This window comes from Rutilus rutilus (assembly GCF_951802725.1).
Source record: "Rutilus rutilus genome assembly, chromosome: 7".
In the NCBI taxonomy this organism is placed as follows: domain Eukaryota; kingdom Metazoa; phylum Chordata; class Actinopteri; order Cypriniformes; family Leuciscidae; genus Rutilus; species Rutilus rutilus.
The window spans coordinates 38,049,605-38,070,517 of record NC_140221.1 but is presented as its reverse complement, the minus strand read 5'-3'; the positions used below and the strand labels follow the sequence as shown (position 1 = coordinate 38,070,517).

At 38.8% G+C, this 20,913-nt stretch overlaps 1 protein-coding gene across 1 annotated transcript in view; it reads left to right on the top strand.

The window, feature by feature from the left end:
* Positions 1–20,913, top strand: part of LOC311293766 (uncharacterized protein) — a gene marked incomplete at its 3' end in the record, with an annotated part of 41,470 nt that overhangs the window by 20,125 nt on the left and 432 nt on the right. Inside the window, exons 4-10 of the mRNA XM_084414253.1 lie at positions 7,049–7,166; positions 8,003–8,126; positions 8,726–8,799; positions 9,925–9,982; positions 10,565–10,600; positions 11,499–11,718; positions 12,854–20,882. Coding sequence (XP_084270379.1) covers positions 7,049–7,166; positions 8,003–8,126; positions 8,726–8,799; positions 9,925–9,982; positions 10,565–10,600; positions 11,499–11,718; positions 12,854–20,882 — 8,659 coding nt within the window. The remainder of the gene's footprint in view (positions 1–7,048; positions 7,167–8,002; positions 8,127–8,725; positions 8,800–9,924; positions 9,983–10,564; positions 10,601–11,498; positions 11,719–12,853; positions 20,883–20,913) is intronic.

Below are 20,913 nucleotides of genomic sequence, written 5' to 3'. Positions count from 1 at the left end.
TGTATATACACTACCATTACTTTTTTTTAATACTTCTATTTAGCAAGGATGCATTAAATTTAGCAAAAGTGACATTGACATGTATTGATATTATAAAAGATTCCTATTTCAAATAAATGCTGTTCTTTTGAACTGTTTATTCATTCAAGAATCTTGAAAATAAGTTTCCATGAAAATATTAAGCAGCAAAACTGTTTTCAACTTTGATAATAGGAAAAATATTTCTTGAGCCCCAATCAGCATATAAACATTTCTGAAAGGGATAATTCACCCAAAAATGAAAATTCTGTCAACATTTACACACCCTCAAGTTGTTTCAAACCTGTAAGAATTTATTTTTTCTGCTGAACACAAAAGAAGATATTTTGAAAAATGTCTGTAACCAAACAGTTGATGGACCCCATTGACTTCCATAGTATTTTTTTTTTCCTACTATGGAAGTCAATGGGGTCCATCAACTGTTTGGTTACAGAAATGGCTGCTGAAAATGAGGAATAAATTAGGCTAGTTATTTTAAATTGTAATAGTATTTTACTGTATTTTTGATCCAATAAATGCAGCCTTGGTTAGGATAAGAGGTTATGTTTCAATAACATAAAGAAAATCTTAAAGACCCCAAACTTTATACACAGTATTGTGTATACAGTATATGGACACAGGTGTCCTAGCAGAATAAGCAAAGGTGTAGTCCATCACATGAACTATGAACATGTTCTAATAACCTTTGACAACCATGAAGTAATAAAACACTTGATATCGGGCACTCTGTCTGGCTATGTCGGGCGGAAAGCCTGAAATCAAAAGCAATGTTCTTTTTACCACTTTTAGAAAGTGTTGTATAATTATAGGGATAGTGTGTTTGGATTCTAGGGCAGTGGCTCAGTTTTGTGTGTGTGTTCACTTCAGACGGAGGTCCCTCTGTGTCTGGATTATTGTCCTGCTGCTCAGTACTCGCGAATGATCGGCAGGTTAAAATCCACACACACATAACACTCTTTCTCTTAGGGATTGAAGCAGCATTGTGTGTAGAGAATAGAAGGGCAAAGTGAATGTATTAAAGAAAGAGAGAGGTATTAATAGCAAGAGGCTAGCAGGAGGTTTCAGATGAGTAAATTTGAAAGGCCTGTTAGTGTGACACATTATGCAGAAAACTGCCACACTATCATTTAGACCGGACGCAATATTCCCGGCAGTCATCTCTGTGTTTGTGGCTATAGACTGTGCTGTTCAGCCATGAGTAGATGGCCAGTTTGAATATGATTCCCAGAGATGACAGGCAAAATTAATGTATCATCATTCTGTCCAGGTCTTGGGACATCTTCAATAATAGATTAGGTTACAAGTGTTTTTCCAGGTTGAACACTCACACAAATGCATAGTCACATAAGTTCGCCAATATAGTGTCTGTCATGAAATGCATGTTTGCCAATTCAACAAGATTTGATGCTTTCAAACTTTATTTAAATGTTATGTTTTAATGAAAAGAAATCACATTTATTGCTCTGGTACTGCAGTAGTTAATGTGTTTTGGACTAAAGTGGTCTGTTTTGTTAGTAGGTTTTATTAGTAGTAATATTTTTATTAGATTTTAATTCATTAAATTAATATTAATGTCTGCTGTTTTAATGACTTTTATTTTTTATATTTTATATATATCAGTTTGGATGTGTAAGATAACTGGGAAATTTTAGGTTTACTTTTAGAACATAGTTGAAAACTCCATGTTAACATCATGTGCACATTTGGGTATTACAAATTTGAATTGAACTCAATCGGTAATGTAAATGGCTCTCTCAGATTATAAATATATTTGTTTATCTAATATTTAATTAATGCTACAAAGTGTCACTTTTTTAAATTGAGTTGCTGTACAAACAAAAACAAATATGTTTTCCAGTTTGTTTTTATTGGAGTTTCTTGGTGTTGTTTTATTGAAGTGTCCTGAGGTCATAACAGAGTATAATAAATCAGTCGATATGGACTAAAATCTGCCCTCTCTTAAGAGGCTTACGTGCTCAAAATAGAGGCTTTGGTGTGACAGCTATTATCTAGAGATCACTGCTCAAATGTTAGTATTATTTTTCTATGATTCCTGATTCACTGATATGGTTAGGAAATGCTTATGTGACACATGAACAGAAAATATATTATTTTAATTCAGTATTTTAAAATTGACTAGTGACACATATGTTTAGGTCAAATGACAATTGAACAGCAGCAGAATGAGACATATTTGGTTTAAAATACAGTCGTCATACATAGAAATAAGCATGTCATGTAAAATGAAAAGTGCTTGCGTCACTGTAGGAGCAAATCCTGTTCTTGTGGAGTGGAACAAAGCCATCTGATTATGTAATGTCAAGATTAGGATTAGTAACAGCTGGATTGTAATGTAGATAATGATGGACTACACCTTAATGGATGCATTTTTCCTTACATCTTTCATTTACATTGTTTTTCATTAACTTTAAAAAGACTATTATACTATATACATATACTATATGCACTATATATATATATATATATATATATATATATACTGTATATATGTGTGTGTGTATGTGTGTGTGTATATATATATATACTGTATATGTGTGTGTATATATATATATATATATATATATATATATATATATATACATACACATATACAGGAAAATAAGTATTTGAACACCCTGCTATTTTGCAAGTTCTCCCACTTAGAAATCATGGAGGGGTCTGAAATTGTCATCGTAGGTGCATGTCCACTGTGAGAGACATAATCAAAAAAAAAAAAATCCAGAAATCACAATGTATGATTTTTAAACTATTTATTTGTATGATACAGCTGCAAATAAGTATTTGAACACCTGAGAAAATCAATGTTAATATTTGGTACAGTAGCCTTTGTTTGCAATTACAGAGGTCAAACGTTTCCTGTAGTTTTTCACCAGGTTTGCACACACTGCAGGAGGGATTTTGGCCCACTCCTCCACACAGATCTTCTCTAGATCAGTCAGGTTTCTGGGCTGTCGCTGAGAAACACGGAGTTTGAGCTCCCTCCAAAGATTCTCTATTGGGTTTAGGTCTGGAGACTGGCTAGGCCACGCCAGAACCTTGATATGCTTCTTACAGAGCCACTCCTTGGTTATCCTGGCTGTGTGCTTCGGGTCATTGTCATGTTGGAAGACCCAGCCCTCGACCCATCTTCAATGCTCTAACTGAGGGAAGGAGGTTGTTCCCCAAAATCTCGCAATACATGGCCCCGGTCATCCTCTCCTTAATACAGTGCAGTCGCCCTGTCCCATGTGCAGAAAAACACCCCCAAAGCATGATGCTACCACCCCCATGCTTCACAGTAGGGATGGTGTTCTTGGGATGGTGTTCTTGGGATGGTACTCATCATTCTTCCTCCAAACACGTTTAGTGGAATTATGACCAAAAAGTTATTTTTTGGTCTCATCTGACCACATGACTTTCTCCCATGACTCCTCTGGATCATCCAAATGGTCATTGGCAAACTTAAGACGGGCCTTGACATGTGCTGGTTTAAGCAGGGGAACCTTCCGTGCCATGCATGATTTCAAACCATGATGTCTTAGTGTATTACCAACAGTAACCTTGGAAACGGTGGTCCCAGCTCTTTTCAGGTCATTGACCAGCTCCTCCCGTGTAGTTCTGGGCTGATTTCTCACCTTTCTTAGGATCATTGAGACCCCACGAGGTGAGATCTTGCATGGAGCCCCAGTCCGAGGGAGATCGACAGTCATGTTTCGCTTCTTCCATTTTCTAATGATTGCTCCAACAGTGGACCTTTTTTCACCAAGCTGCTTGGCAATTTCCCCGTAGCCCTTTCCAGCCTTGTGGAGGTGTACAATTTTGTCTCTTGTGTCTTTGGACAGCTCTTTGGTCTTGGCCATGTTAGTAGTTGGATTCTTACTGATTGTATGGGGTGGACAGGTGTCTTTATGCAGCTAACGACCTCAAACAGGTGCATCTAATTTAGGATAATAAATGGAGTGGAGGTGGACATTTTAAAGGCAGACTAACAGGTCTTTGAGGGTCAGAATTCTAGCTGATAGACAGGTGTTCAAATACTTATTTGCAGCTGTATCATACAAATAAATAGTTAAAAAATCATATATTGTGATTTCTGGATTTTTTTTTTTTTAGATTATGTCTCTCACAGTGGACATGCACCTACGATGACAATTTCAGACCCCTCCATGATTTCCAAGTGGGAGAACTTGCAAAATAGCAGGGTGTTCAAATACTTATTTTCCTCACTGTATATATATATATATATATATATATATATATATATATATATGAAGAGTTCAGATGCAAAAGCCTTTAAGTGCCATCTGAAATTTTCTTTTAGAATTATCATTTTTATCAAGCTCGTATATTTAAGTTCAGTAATTTCACTTAATTGGCAATGAAAATTACCTATTAATTGTCATTTAAGTGAAATTACTGAACTTAAATATACGAGCTTGATAAAAATGATAATGGATGGCACTTAGGCAATTGGATGGCAATTTCAGATGGCACTTAGAGGCTTTTGCATCTGAACTCTTCATATATATATATATATATATATATATATATATATATATATATTTAGCTGCAATGAAAAAATCAAACAAGAGTAATTGAAATATCTCAACACAACAAATGTTTCAAGTGGTTTCCGCACATTCAACTGAAAATGCAACTTTTAATGACTTCTGCAGTCTCAAAATTATTCAGTCCCTTGAAACATCCACACAGGAGCCATTTCAATTAGCTACTTTTGTTTGATTTGTTCATTGCTTATTTGTGGTTGAATAATTTCGATTACAACTGTATATATACAGTGAGACAAAGTGTATATGCTTTCCTATGTTTGTGTGTTAGAAGAGTAAGTGAACAGTGAACATTGTTGTGAGATGTGTGTGTGTGCGTGTGTGTGTGAGAGAGAGTGTGTGCTGGGGATAAAGAGGATGAGTGTTGAGCTTTCATCTGCTCTTTGAGGGGTTAAACTGCCACGTACTGCAAGGGATCAGACCACTAAAGGGTTGAGACAAATTGAAAGCAATAGACAGACACAAAGTGAGAGAGAGATGGACAGTGAAACCATTTGATGAACAAAATTGTGGAGACGCTACATCAATTGCTAATATTTAATCGTGTACCAAGGAAGTTGGTTTGTGTTGTTGCATTGTTGCCCAGGTAGTTAACGACTATCTAATGACTAGTGATTTTGTATGAAGGTACACTGGCGTTCAAAAGTTTGGGGGGCGGTAACATTTATTTTTTTATTTTTTTGAAAGAAGTCTCTTATGCTTACCAAGGCGACATTTATGACATTACCTTGACATTTTTTGAAGTCTTTTATGAGAGTTTAGAGAGGCTTTTCAGGTAACCTTAATGTCATGTTGTCTAATGATCTACAAGATTATTATTCATTATTTAATTATTCTAATCACTCAGTTGCCCTTTTATTTGGGCATGTCCAAGTTGGATTTTGACCTTAAAGTTTAGTTCACACAATAAATGAAAATTCTGTCATTTACTCACCCGCATGTCGTTTCCAAACCCATAAGACTTTTGACAATCTTCAGAACACAAATGAAGATATTTTTAATAAAATCTGAGCCAGTTCTGTACTCTTCACTGACCACTTTGATGCTTCAAAAAGTTCATAAAGAGATTGTAAAAGTAATCCTATGAATCGAGCGGTTTAGTCCAAATTTTCTGAAGAGAAACGATCACTTTATACGATAAACAGACTGAATTTAGGCTTTTATTCACATATAAACATTGATCAGCGAACATAAACAGAAGCTCAACTGAACCTGCTTGACGCGTGAGAACGAACTTCATTGATTCTTGCAGAAGCTCAAATGTGCTGCGTAACACACGAGAACAAACCTCATTGGTTTTCATGTTTGTGTGGTGTGTATGGCAAAATTACTTGATATAATTTCAGTCCATTTGTGGCTATGACGTCTATTTTAGGGTTTGATAACTTCCTTTTTGAATGACCTTTTATTGTCATTTATTTTTTACAAAGTGACATCCATCCACAATAACTATCCAAACCCTGACCCCTTGGGTTCAAATCTCAAAGGGGAAGATTCACAACCACTATTCTGACCTACTTGCAATGCTTAACTGCTTTAGATTTTTTTTGGATAAGAAATTGTTTGCTAAGTGAGAAATGTAGTGAAATGGCTGCGTTAAAGGTTTGCTGCCAGCATCAAGCTTTTACAGACCACTGAGAATTAACTAAAGAAGAGAGGGAGAGACAATTATGAGTTTTACAGAGAAATTAAAATATTTAGAGGTAGCAGGACTCCTAAAAGACTCACTGTTCTGATCATAGTGTTCAGAGAGACCTATAATTAATCCCCCTTCCTATTCTCCCACTTCCTAAGATAATGACCGTGTCTTTATATTTAATATGATTGAGAAGAATGGGTCTGGTTTCTTGGAATTCTGCAGAGAATATTTCTGTTCTTGTAGTTTAACTTCTCTATAAGAGCTTGACATTAATACTTAAGTGAATATTAGGAGCTGTTTAGACCAATATTGAAGTAAAGTGTTAACCCTAAAGCAGAGTCCACAATGGAAACACTGCCAGTTTTTTTCAGGATCAATATATAGTTTAAATTCCAATGAACGATAGGCAGATCCTTGTTGTTGTTGTTGTTGAATTGATAGATAGACCTCTGATAGACGGACAGACAGACAGACAGACAGGCAGAGAGATAGACAAGATGGACGGACATCCATTGCCAATATTGTTAGTTGCCAATAATCAAGAAAACTTAACTACATAATTCAATTTCCATTGTAAAAGAGTATTATTAATTATTTGAAATGCAATTTTTATGGTCTGTGCAAAATATTTGCCTAGTACATTTTCCCAATTCACCTACTGTTGGCAAAGCTATTTTTAGACTCTCCCCTAATGGACACTGATGAAGTGTCTTAAACTCACAGAGAGGTGTGGGTGAAAAAAGAATTTATGCATGTTTGTTGATGGTCTGATCTCTATTTCTGTCTCTATCTGTGTCCCAAGTGAGATAAATCGTCTGGACCTGGGTTTGGTTGTGGAGGTGTGGAGTAAAGGACTCATCTGGGACACCTTGATAGGAACAGCATGGATCCCACTTAACACTATCCGGCAATCAGATGAGGTAAGTTGGCACCACCAGCCAATCGGAATACAGAGAACATGCCCTCAAGAGTCACACATCTCGACTCAGCTGTCTATCTGGTGAGGCATGAAAGTGCCACTCCCACCCCTTTTCACACGATACATAAGACCATCTGAGTCATGCCCGGAGCTGAGGTGGGTGGGGAAGGCATTGCAAATGATGTGAAACTTTGCTTGAACTGCTTCCAACTGGACAGTTATGAAATAACCCCAGGGTGCCAGTCAACAGTGCAAATTATATTATTAATGGTCTGATTAAATCAAGAGACAGTCAATTAAGGATTAAGGGTATATAAATATAACCAATGGTACTTTTAAAAAGCAAAAAAAAATCTAAATCCCTAACCTTAAGTATTACTTAAGTAAAATAAACCCAGCACTTGTGCAACTAATGTAAATTATACTTCAAGGCTTGTGGCTTGATGTGGAAAGGAGTGCTTTTACTTCCTAAGCATTCAGGCTTACAATGTTTGACTGGTGGATGATAACGCATCACCTTTGAATAATTACATAGCAAGGCACTGGCAGCTACTGTCAACAGGCGACCACTTACATTTTCTCCAGAAATGTAGCTAAATTAGTGTGGTTCTCATGAATTTTTAAAATTGAAAATGCACATATTCTATAAAACAAATACAGTCAAAGTGCCACTGGTAAAAAGGGATGCTTTCTGACTTAAACTCCAAATGCTCCCTCTCCAAATGTGTTTTATCTGCTGCAATATCTTCGTTCTGGTGTCTATCTCTATTTCATGCACTGTCAGAGTCAGAGTTGGCATTACATCTTACATGTTTTTTTCTCTCTGTTTTGCTCTAGGAGGGGCCTGGAGAATGGACCTCACTGGATTCTGAGGTTCTGATGAAGGAAGATGAGATATATGGCACTAAAAACCCCACTCCTCACCAAGTGCTGCTGGACACACGCTTTGAGCTCCCTTTTGGTAGTCCTGTTTATTATTATAGTATAGTATAGTGTTTTTCAACTCCAGTCCTTGGGACCAAGAATGTTTTAGATGTCTCCCTATTCAACACACTAAAGAGTTGAGTCAGGTGTTTTAATAAGTGAGACATCCAAAACATTCTGATAGGTGAGTTCCCAGGACTAAAGTTGAGAAACTTTTATGTTATGTTATGTTATGTTATGTTATGTTATGTTATGTTATGTTATGTTATGTTATGTTATGTTATGTTATGTTATGTTATGTTATGTTATTTTGTGTAATGTTGTTGTGTTGTGTTGAGTTTTTAGCACCACTGTATGCCCTAAAAAGTTAAATGAAATGAGAGAATTATGGAGACATAAACGGAGAACATCATAAGAAAAATATAGAGGAAGTGAAGGGTGCTGCTGATGTATTTGTGATGTTCCTGCAGTAACCTCTGTCTCTCATGTCATATTAAACACTGTGAATACAGAATTGAATGCTGTGTGGCCAGAGAAACTAGAAGGAAGGAGTGTGAGATAGTGGAAGCTGGAGTTTAATCGGAATATCGGACTTTCTTTCCCCCTTATTTCTCCATTATTTGTTGGCTTGTGCAGATATACCCGACGACGAGGCCCAGTACTGGACTAAAAAGCTGGATCGCATCAACTCTATGAGGATACATGATGAGGTACAGACTGTGTGTGTTTTGTTGGAGTAGAGATGTGTGAATATTTACAGTAGAAGAAGTAAAATGTTTCTTTATGGGCCTAGGCATTTAAAATATTATTTATTTAGTTATTTATTTATTGCATTCTTAAACAATATTAATGCATTTTTCAAAAGGTCTCTAGTGAAGTTTGTTTGAGATGAAATTAGAACATCCTTTTCTTGAATTTGAATCATTTTCTTTTTAGATCCAGCAATATAATACATACCTTCTTACCGGTTCTTGACTATGGGGTTGTAGTGCATCAACATACTCCTTGCCTCTCTGGATGCTCTGTATCATGGTGTCTAAAGATTTATTACAGATTGTAAATTGTCAACACATCACTGTGCATTGTATAAAATAGTTGCTTGGTCTTGATTAACCATTTGAAGAACAATAAACGGGTATTTATTAATATATAAAGCCATACTGGGTCACTCATATCTCAGGACCTCCCGTCAGAATTGATCTTGGTAAAGCTTCCTTTAAATATGCTGCAACCTCGGACTGGGATTTTCTTGAATCGAAACTGAGGCTGTTTATATGTTGCTACTTGTATATGCAAATCCGGACTGTTTATGTTGGCTGATGATAATAATCTTTTCCTGGTTAAATGAAGGTATTGATATTTCCATAATCTGTAATGTTTTTGATTAATTTTCAGCCATAGACTGAAAATAGATCTGAGCATTTTCTTATCAAAAAAACAACAACTCAACTTTAGATTTGTATTTTCAAATGTGTATTGATTTGGCTTATGCTGGTTTGGAGCAGGTATTTTGTATTTTGTTTTCATCAATATTGTATTGGTACAACAACAACAAAAAAAGGAATTCTTTAGGGAAAGAATTATCATCGTCTGCCACCTGCTGTGAGCACTGAGTTACTGCACATTTATCCTGCCAAAAGACCAGTGAGCTGGACAGTATAATGAGTGGAGGGAAGACTAGAGCACAAGAACGTCACATCTGATTAGTTACAAATTACTTCTAGCTGATATGGTTTATTGTAATTTTAGCCAGTGTAAAAATAAGTTTAAGCAGGCCTCTATCTTACAAAATTTGATTCACCTCATTTATGTAGCTGATGTCATCTATTTTTTAGTATTCACTGCAAGATGAAGCACAGAGAAGACAGCTGCCCCCAGTACCCTCCCAGTGCTGTAAGTATTCTCTTTTCAGCTTTTACAGTGCAGGAAAACTACATGACATTTCCTCTTTAAGCCAATAGATGGCAGTAAATAATAGCTGTTGTATTGTAATGCATTTAGTCCTGATGATTGTCGTTCATACTTTTATGTTCTGTTTGTTGTAATATTGGTAAGATTCTCTTTTAATTAAAACATAAAAATGGTCAACATTTACCCTCATTTTGCCCCAAACCTGTATGACTTTCTTTTTTACTTGAAACATCAAAGATGATAGTAGGCAGAATGATGCTATGATAGTCACTATTTACTTTCATGATATGAAAAAACGATGCAGTGGAAGTGAATACTGAGACTGTCAGTCTCTCTAACAACGTGATTGTGAGTAAATAATCTCAGAAAATTCATTTCTGGGTGACTATCCCTTTAAGCAACCATGAAGCCCTTGAGTAATTCACAGAAATAGTTGATGGTGTTTTGTAACAAGAACAGGAGTAGATTTATGATATTGAATGAATAAGAAAGTAGATTTTTCTGCATGTTTTAAACTATAAATTACAACTGTTTTCTGCTATTTAACTTTCTCAACAACATTAGGCAATTGGACATACTTTGGGTGGAATGATCAGCAGAGTACGTATTTTGTGTGTTGGAACTCATCATCATTTCACTTCTTTACTTCTTTCTTTCTTTTACAATGTATTAATTCACAGAGAGAGAAAGAGTGAATCAGATGCAGTTGGCTGCACTTGTAATGGAAAATTTGATTTAAACAACACAAATACACATACAGATTCTGAGGGTGATTATTTGAGTCAAAAATGTAATATTTATTAGCAGTAGACCAGAATCAGACATCTAATGTGTCTAATATACACTACCAGTCTTTTGCCACACTACTAAATTTGTTTGCCATCTCAAACCTTTTGATTAAAGCCTTATATTCTTAAAATTAGTTAAATTGTGCCTGTGTGTGGTTTTGCACTCATCTCTTTCCTTTCTTTGGCTTTCCATCATTCCTTCATTTACCATTTATTTGTGCTTCATGCATTTATTTGTTATGTGTATTATTTGTATTTAGAAATGTGTAATTGAAAAATAACATCTCCATGAACTTTTTTCAACATTAAGATTTTATATGTAGTGTATATAAGGTAAGGTGAAGATGCTGTGACTGGTCACCATTTCTTTATAATTTTCACAATTTTTAATTGCCTTTTAGCTTTTATGCAGTGATCTGACAAATAAACTTTTAAAAGTAAAATTATTTTTAATTTAATATGAAGTCATAACATAACTGCTTTTTATAATATTTTTTAATTTGTTCAAAAAATAGTTTATTATGGAGTGTAGCATATTACACTGTTGTCACTGCTTTGTTAATGTTCACTATCCTTTTGAATTTGTACATTGGAGTCTCTGCCCTGAACACTCAAATGCATATGCTATATGATATGAAGTGAATGCAAAGTTTTAGGTGCAGTCCTCCCTGACAAGACTTTACTTACTTCTGGATTTCATTGTGCTGTAGCTTTCGATGACCACGACAGTGCTGTGGATGACAGGGACAGTGATTATCGCAGTGAGACAAACAGTAGGCCTCCACGATACCACACCACAGCTCAACCTAATTCCTCTGTACATCAGTACCCCATTGGTCGAAGATTACAGCATGAGGCATTGTCAAAAGAGTCTAGGACAGACTCTATACAGAGCTATGACTTGGATTATAGAGAAGGAAGGGAACAGAGGTATGTTGAAACACTTGATTACACAAACACATTTTAAAATATTGCATTACCCACACGTTATCTAAAAATCCTTAAAACAAGATACATTTATTTGATGCAACCCTGAATAAGCTACTATGAGTTGTTTTTGGATAATGTGTTTTGAATATAAGTGTATTTCTTACTGCACTGGCAAAATTGTTTACTTGTTTTAGGTTTAAACAAGTTAAACACAAGTGCAGTGTTCAAAAGTTGGTCATGAAGATAAAATGCACTTATGTTCAAGATGTAATCTATGAAACCAAGTCATAATATCTAAGAGTCGCTTCTAAAGTTAAGTTATAAATAGGGCTGAACGATTAATCGCAATAAAACCGCATGCGATTTGGCAAAGGCTGCGATTATTTTATGCGCAGCTTGTCAGTGGAGTGCGGCTGATTGGTAGTAAATACTGCCCCATTTAAACACCAGAGGGCGCTCTCATGCAAACACGATAAATATGCCCCGCCGCAGAAGTACAATAATGCACATCATTCCAGGAAATCCCTATCGCTGTAGTTGAATAAACAGAAGATTGAAACGCTTTGATTAAACATGACTTATAAATACACGACTGCCTTATTCTGTGTAAGAAGGCACATCATCTCACAGAAGGATGCTCAACTGTCGTTATGAAGTAAGTTTGGAGTAAATGCATGTTATTAAATGTTGTCTGTTGTTGGACAAGAGGTTCATAAATGCTTCTCATGTTTTGGAAAGATGTTTGACGCGTGTTGTTTTTTCAAATGCACGTTATAAGTGACTCAAACTCACAGTGCTTTCAGATGGAGCAGCGTTTACAGAGCCGTATATCAATGACAAGCTGCGCATAAAAAAAAAAATCGCAATAAGCCATCTCGATTTAAGTGCGATTACATGTAAAGTGCGATCAATCGTTCAGCCCTGGTTATAAAAAATAGTTGTCATTTTTTTGCAGTCAATCTACCTTCAGAAAATATTTTACATCATTTCAGTTGTTTCATGAATTTTAATTTTTATTTATTTGTTTTTATTCATCTATATATTTTGATTTGAAGATTTTGTTAATTTCTCTTTCTATTCATTCTCATCCTCATCCTCATCCATGCTTTTGGCACATTCACTTTATGCACATCAGATTTTCAAGTGGTACAGATGATGTCCGGATGATTCCAGTGGACTCAGGCATGGGAGTTGAAGACTGGGAGACCAAATACAAAATGAATGACAACATACTGGATGATTACCTGGAACCAGCGCAGAAAACGTGGGATGATGATGATGAGACCAAGAGTGAAATTTATAGAATCGTGAGCAGCCCGGGTGACTCCAAAGGCAATCAGTTCAACCAGACAGTAGAGTGTGATGCAATGTCCCCTGAGGATGCTGAGGAGTATGATGCATCTGGAAATCCCATCAGGACAATAGCCACAGACAGCAGTGAGGTCCGTTTGGTCTATAAGCAAGCTAAAAATTTCGAGGATGAAATTTCCCCTCCTGAGATTTCCATCATCCCTTCAATTAGGCAACTTCGCAGGGCAGACCAAGCATTAAATACGGAGGGGCTGTTGTACAAAACCAGGATGTGGGCCAAAACCTCATTTGAAGACACCCTTGAGAACTACACAATTTATTGTGAGGAGGAGGAAGCCAGGATGAGAGCAAGAAGTGAATATGGTTCTGTAGGATCTGATGAAATGCAGTTCTCTCTTGGGTCTGAAGAGGAGCTGGATGATATTGCGTTTGTAGAAGAGAATGCACAATTTGAATGTGACCGTTACTACAATAACTCAAGATATATTTCCTCTTATGATGAATGGTCACAAGGCAATTATGAGCAACATAATAGCATGGGGGATATTTGCACAAGGGGCCCAGATGAAATGGTGTCACCTGTGGAGCAACCAAATAAGGAGTATCATGATACTATGGATGAACTTCAAAACTTAGTTGACTCTGTGTCAGAATATCTGGCTGGAAGAGAGGAAGAAATTAATAAATACGAATCAATGCAAAAATCTGTCACAAAAACAGAAACAGGGAGTGAAGAAATGAAAACTGAGGGTAAACCAGCTGAGGTAAAAGAGGAAAAGGCTGTAGAACAAGGTATTACAGGTGTTAAAAATGCCATGAGCTCATTGCTTAATGCATTCACAAATACTAAACCAGCAGCTGAAATGACAGAATCAACAGAAATAGCAGCAAAAACTCCATCTCCAGTTCCTCCCCAGGCAGAGTCTGGTATTTCCAAACTGTTCTCTTTCATACCTAAACCCACTGGTAGTCCAACTCCTGTCGCTGTTGTACCACCTGCTAATCAGGAAGCCAGTGCAGACAAGAAGTTCTCTTTGCAGTCCCTGTTGCCATTTCAGTCCCCAGAGGTCAGTCGACCACCTAGTGCCACATCAGAGACTGATGCTACAAACATTACTGATTCAAGTAGCTCTCAAACTCAGGACTCCACTCCAAGTCAGACTCAAACAGTGGTTGATTCAGTGCTTGGAAGATTGAGCCCTTTCAGGCTTTTTGGAGACAAATCTAGTGCTGACAATACTTCACAACCAAATATATCTCAGGGAAACACAGAGTCTAAAGAAGTATCAATGGATAAATCCAAGAGTATTTCTTTAGAAGGGTCTGGCACACAACCTGAGCACCAGTCCTCATGTGGGGGATCAGGAAGTGGGTCAGTAGAGCTCTTACCTGAAACAGAATCATCTGGAGAATTACCTGATTGCATGCCCAGAGGGGCTATGTTCAAGCTAGGAGAGAGTAAAACCGAAGCAAAGTCTGCCAGTCAAATACCTGCAGAAGACACTGGATTCTTTAGCCCCTTTAAGAAGTCACTGAACTCACTCATATCAAACAATACACCTGATGATAAGCCAGCTGAGGCCCCCTCAATGTTCTCTATTTTTAAGCCAGTCGAGGCTCCAAAATCGGAGGATGTGTCTGGTACTTTTGCCAATAAATTAAAGCTTCCGTTCTTTTCTTCAGATGCTCCAGTTAGTACTCAGGTGCCTAAACAAGAAGGTGGTGTGCTCTCTGGATTTCTAAAATTGACAACAGGTGAAGATCCCAATCCATCTGGACCTGGCGGACTCCAAACTGGTGCTAAATCGCCACTGTCCAGTCGTTCTGCATTGCTTGAAAGTGTTTCCAAAGGAAATACAGATACTGGTTGGTTCTCTAATCTGTTTAAAGCAAGTCCAACTGAACCACCAAAGCCACAGATTGGAACACAAGCCTCATCAAAGCCAACAGCAACTGCACAAAATATTCCCACTGTTGTTGTGAATCCTGTAAAACCAGCCAATGTAGAAGACGCTTCTGCAGATATAGTCATAGAAACAGTTCAAAATGAGTGCCTGTCTACTGAAAATCAAAGTGAGATTAAAATAGATACACTGGATGCAGACCAAGTTGAGAGAAATGAAAATCCATCTAAACTTCAAGATGGAGCAAATGCTAAGCCAGAGGACCAATGTCATCCAAAGTCTCAGATGCAACCAAAGCCACAAACTGATACACAAGCACACCCCAAGTCTCAGGGCTTGCTATCTGGTCTTTTATCTGGCAACAACAAACCCCAAACAAATTCTGGTCAACCTCAACAGGGTGGATTATTCTCAGGGCTACTTTCCTCTGTTACTGGCACCCAGAACTCAAACCAGGTTGAACCAGGGGCTGCACCTCCTCAGTCAGGAGGACTGTTGTCAGGAATATTGAAAATGGCTGCCCCAGAAAGCTTTACCACAAGCAGCCAATTAGCTGGCCAACAACATCAAGAGCCCTCCAACGAAGGGAGCTCCTTTCAAGAATCACCTGCAAATACTCAAAGCCCCAGCCAACCACAGCAGAGCACTGGAATTTTTTCTGGGTTATTCAAATTGGCCAGTGATACAGTTTCAAGCCCCCAAACAGCAAATATCCAGTCAGCACCAGGCCATGAAAATCAAAATGTCACTAAGCAAGTAGCATTGGAGGGCACCTCCAATGAGCCATCTCAAGGAGCTTCACCTCAGCCTCAATCAGGAGGATTCTTATCTGGGCTTTTGAAGTTGGCCAAACCTGAGACTGTCCCAGCACCCGGAGAGGTATCCCAACCTCAGCAGCAGCAAACATCACAACAGAGCAGTAGTCCACAACCAAGTCAACAACAAACAGACACAAAGAGTCAACTACAATTTCAGCCGCAGCCAGTTGAACCACCTCCAAGTCAAACAGGAGGACTTTTGGGGGGGCTCCTAAAACTAACAGAGAATGCTCTTGCAGGGTCACAACAGCCAAGTAGCCTTGGCAGTCAGCCTAATCAACAACAATCCAGCAAACCAAATGCACAGCCACAACCTCCACCTCAACAACAAACAGACACAAAGAGTCAACTACAATTTCAGCCGCAGCCAGTTGAACCACCTCCAAGTCAAACAGGAGGACTTTTGGGGGGGCTCCTAAAACTAACAGAGAATGCTCTTGCAGGGTCACAACAGCCAAGTGGCCTTGGCAGTCAGCCTAATCAACAACAATCCAGCAAACCAAATGCACAGCCACAACCTCCACCTGCTACAGCAAGTGGAATGTTTTCAGGATTTATTAACAAGCTAACAGCCCCAGAGAGTGCTCCTCAACAGACACATCCTGGAAATAATACGCTGACCTCACAACAGAGCACTAAACTCCCTGAACAACCATCACCTTCTCAGACAGGTGGCTTCCTTTCTGGCCTGTTTGGTATGAGTGCTTCAGACATTAATAATGCCAAAGATTCAGCTCCCCTAAGTCATCCACAGCAGGGAGCTCCGTGTTCTGGACAACCTAATGCACAGCAAACTAACAGACAAAACTTGCAACGACAAAACCAAGTTCCACCTCACCAGGTACCACAAAATGGACCAAGCGGAATGTTCTCTGGGTTGCTTAATAAGATTGCAGATACTGCGACTGTACAACCCCAGTCACAAACCATGCAGCAAATCAGTAGATCTGGTCCAAATGAAAGTGCCCCCCAGCAGGGTGGGTTCTTTTCTGGGCTTTTTTCAACACCAACACAGCCACAACAAGAACCACCTGGAACCAGTCAACAGCAGCAGGGAAACAGGCAGCCTTTACAAAGACAAAATCAGATTCCCTCTCATACTCCATCAACTCCTGAGCCACCACAAGGGGGTTTGCTTTCAGGCCTTTTCAACAAACTTGCATCAGTCGATACTCCAGCTCAGTCAACAAAATCTGTTCCTGTAGGTCAGCCTAACCAACAAACAAGCAGGCCAGATGCATCAGGACAGAGTCAAACTTCTACCCAGCAGCCACCCCCTCCAAGCCAATCGGGTGGACTTCTTTCTGGTCTTTTGAAAATGGGTTCAGAAGCTGCAACTCAGAAATCACCTTCTGTAGGACCGCAGCCACATTCTGCCTCTGGAAGCCAGCTGCAAAGTCCACAACGTCAAGGTCAGACTGCGTCACAAGGAGCAACACAGTCTGGTGGTCTATTTTCTAGCATTTTCAAAATGGCCACCTCTGATGAATCTGTGCAACAACATACTCAGTCAAGAAATCAGCCAGCAAATGTGTCCGTTCAGAGTGCAAGCAATCAGCAAAATGAGTCTAGTATCTTATCTGGGTTTTTGAGCAAACTTACTACAACAGCTGAAGAACCAACAGCAACAAATGAAGGTTCTTCTGGTCAGAGACCGAAACAGCAGCAACAAGACCGTTCTGGAATTAAACCTAGTCAAGGCCGCCCACAGATTCAGAGGGCTAAACCAGTTGAACTTTTGTCCTCTGAAGATGGTGGTGTTGAAAAAGATCAAAAAGTTTCAGTACAAAAAGTTTTCTTGTCTGGATTATTTAACAAGGCATCAGAGGAAGATACTTCATCCAAACTCCCTTCTCTTCAGACCAAAGAAGAAACAAAAAGTAGTTCCAATATTGGTGCAGGTGTGCTTTCTGGGATTTTTAAATCTGGAGCCAGTGAAAATGACTCTCCGGCAAAAAGTAAGGACCAAGAGAAGGGCTTTCTTGATCGACTAATGTCTAAGCAGAGTAAAGATGAGCCCACTACTTCAGTTACCACCAGCACCGGGAGTTTAGAGTCAAACAAACTAGTAAGTGAAGCTTCTCAACAACATACTAATCTGCATCCTGCAGTGCAATCCACGCAACAGTACATGGAGGAGATCCATAGACTCTTATATGGCACGTCCACTAATTATGGATACCAAGATCTATTGTATACATTTGCTGAGCATGGTGTGATTCCCCCAGAACTGTATGAACATCAGTGTCTCATAGAAGCTCTTCTTTGGCAGCAACTGAATGATTATGCTCTATTGGAGACCCTAGCAACACAAGTTCCAGACTGTTATTCTGCAAATCAAGTGGGAATGTCATTACCTTCTGAACCAGTTGTAGAGACACCTGAATGGTGGAACTTGAAAAATATGGATCCTAGTCAGTTCCATATACCCTCACATCCTTGGCGGGATGTTGTCAATCTGCCATTTCAAAGTAGTCTTCCACTAGCAAATGGAGAGGATATTTTTGTATTTGACATGAGTAAGACAAACAGGAAATCCTGGGGAGGCTGTGACCATTTAGATGACTTCAGTGATAAAAGAAGCAAAAAGCCTTGGATGGAAAAAGCAGCTGCTGTTAACCTCTCAACGGATGCAACGGCAAAAATTTATTCATCCCAGTCAATGTCAAACTGCAGACTAAATGGCAAAAATGCCTCAAAAAAGACCTCAAAACCAGATTTGGATTTTAAATTTGACTCAAGATTTTTCAAACGACTCGCTGAAAAAAAGGGGCCATTGGATTTGACTCCAGGTGCAGTCAACCTCAGTAGTGCTATGACTGCTAGTGGAGATATAGAGGATGACATGTTTTTTGAAGATTCTGAGTGGTACCAGCAGTGGCTGTCCTTGTTGGAGCAGGGAATGTGGTGGCCAGCTGAGGAAGGAGACTGTGGCTATTATGTTTACATGGATGAAGAATATATATACTCTCTTTTGACTGATAGGGCTGGTAAGCACCTTTATGCATGTGCAACCCCAGAAGAGAGTCGTGTTTTACAACAAATCACTGAAAATATCTCAAGTATTCTGCATAAAAAAGACAAACCAAAAGTGACGCTTTGTGGTTTTAAAATACCTCTATTCAATGAAGATGAAGTGCTTTGGATACCAGGAAAGAATCAGTGTGACTCACAGCTCTTAAATGCTCCTGTTGATTTGTCTTCAGCTCTACAGAAAGGTGACAGGATTATGAACATGAACTTTGAGCGGTTCTCCCAGATGTTTCAGGAGTCCATAAATGCACAGACAGAGCAACCTGTTGACTTCAGTGTGTACAAACTCCAAAAAGTAAAAATGAGTTCAGAAAAGCCAAGTACAATTTCTGCTGAGGAGCAACAAGAAGCAGCTGACCTCTCAAGGAAAGCAAATAATCCATGTTATGGAGGGCCATACTGGAGAAATCAGGGTATTAAAGACCTTTTTCCTGAAGTATCTGTGCCACAGTCCTCTTCTCAAGTTATGTATACTTCATCAGTGGGCTATAGACATTATCCCTCAAATATGAAACCTTCAATTCCTGAAATCATGATTGGACATGTAGATGATAAGCCTGTCGACCAGAAAACTCAGACTAGGCAAACTTCCCATCCTGTTTTAACCATTGAAAACTTTGTTGAAAAGACCACTACTGCACAGCAAACAGCTAAAGGCACAGTATCTGCAGGATCTACAATTACACCACAACCTCAGGCCATTTCTAGAAAACTTCCTGATCTACTGAGGAGCAATGGAAAGCCAAATACATCAACTAGGACACTTCCTGTAACACCAGCAAATTCAACAAGGCAGGATGGGTTTAGACAGCCCAGTGCAACCACCACACCTCAAGTATTACCTACTCCACCAGCCTCGGTTTTGAGCGCGCAACTCACAAGTATTGCTTCTAAGCCCTCTGCTGTGTCTCAGAAACACAAACTGGCAAGACAGCCATCACAGTCAAAACAGTTTCCTTTATCAGATAAAGTGTTGAATTTCGAAGGCTCAGAGAAAGTATCTAATTTTGAAGGCTCTAAGACCGAAGTAGTTCCCTTAAAGCCAAAACCTTGCACAATGATGTCAAATCAAACAATATCATTGCCACCGCCACAGAATTTACTTTTTAACAAACCTCAAATGGCAGTCAGCTCTTTTTTTTGTAGTAAACCTATGGATTTCTCTGGAACCATGATCAAAAAAGACAAAGGTAATGATAAGAAAACTCCATTAGATACTCATGCTGAAAGATGTATTCTGGATGTCATTGACTTTACCACAACAAAAATAAATGTTAAAAACCAGATTGAAGAGACATCTGACACGAGTGAGACAGCGGCTACTGATCTGACTGTTGAGTTAAATAAGGAAGTGAAAGAAATCAATGTCACCTTTCCAGCTCTAGAGGTCAGCAATCTTTTCTTGACAATGTCTAATGTACCTCTCGGAACTGTATCTGCTCCACCCTCTCCGAGAAGCAGACCACAGTACTTTCCTCCAGACTGTGGAGTTCCCAGACAAAATGACAGTGGTGGCAATGAAGCACCCATATCACAAAAGCCTCAGCTTGCTAGACAAGCCTCAGAACAGATGCCCCAGGCAAACAGTACTCAGGTAAGCTCTAACAGAGTCCTGGTGGATTCGACCTCAAAGGCAGCATTCAAGTCAGCCTCAACACCAACTCAACTTGATAGGCTAGAGGGAGGGCCATTTAAGCAAAGTGCCAAACCCAGCCAGGTGCCAACTTCCATACCTCGGGCACCATCCCCTCATACATGTTCAGAAATAAAGACTTCACCAATGTTAAGCCCAACATTGCAGAAGTCTTCTCAAAATAAACATATCGGCCTCATAAGGCAGACTTCACTTGCTAGTGAATCCTTGAGAATTAGACCCATGACTGGAAAATCATATAATGAGAGCACTGCTCCAGCTAATTCAGTCAAAGCAACTCTGGATATGACTTCAAAGACAGTCAAAAAAGATATGGGGACAATAATCACTGAGAGCTCAGAAACTGAAGCTGTACCCCTTGTAAGAAGCAGACGTGCCTCACTCACAGAAATGAATACAGGTTATGTTGGTTTGCCTTTGCTTGTAGAGCCATCAGCACAAGAGGTAACTGTTCTCATACAAAGGCATCAATCAT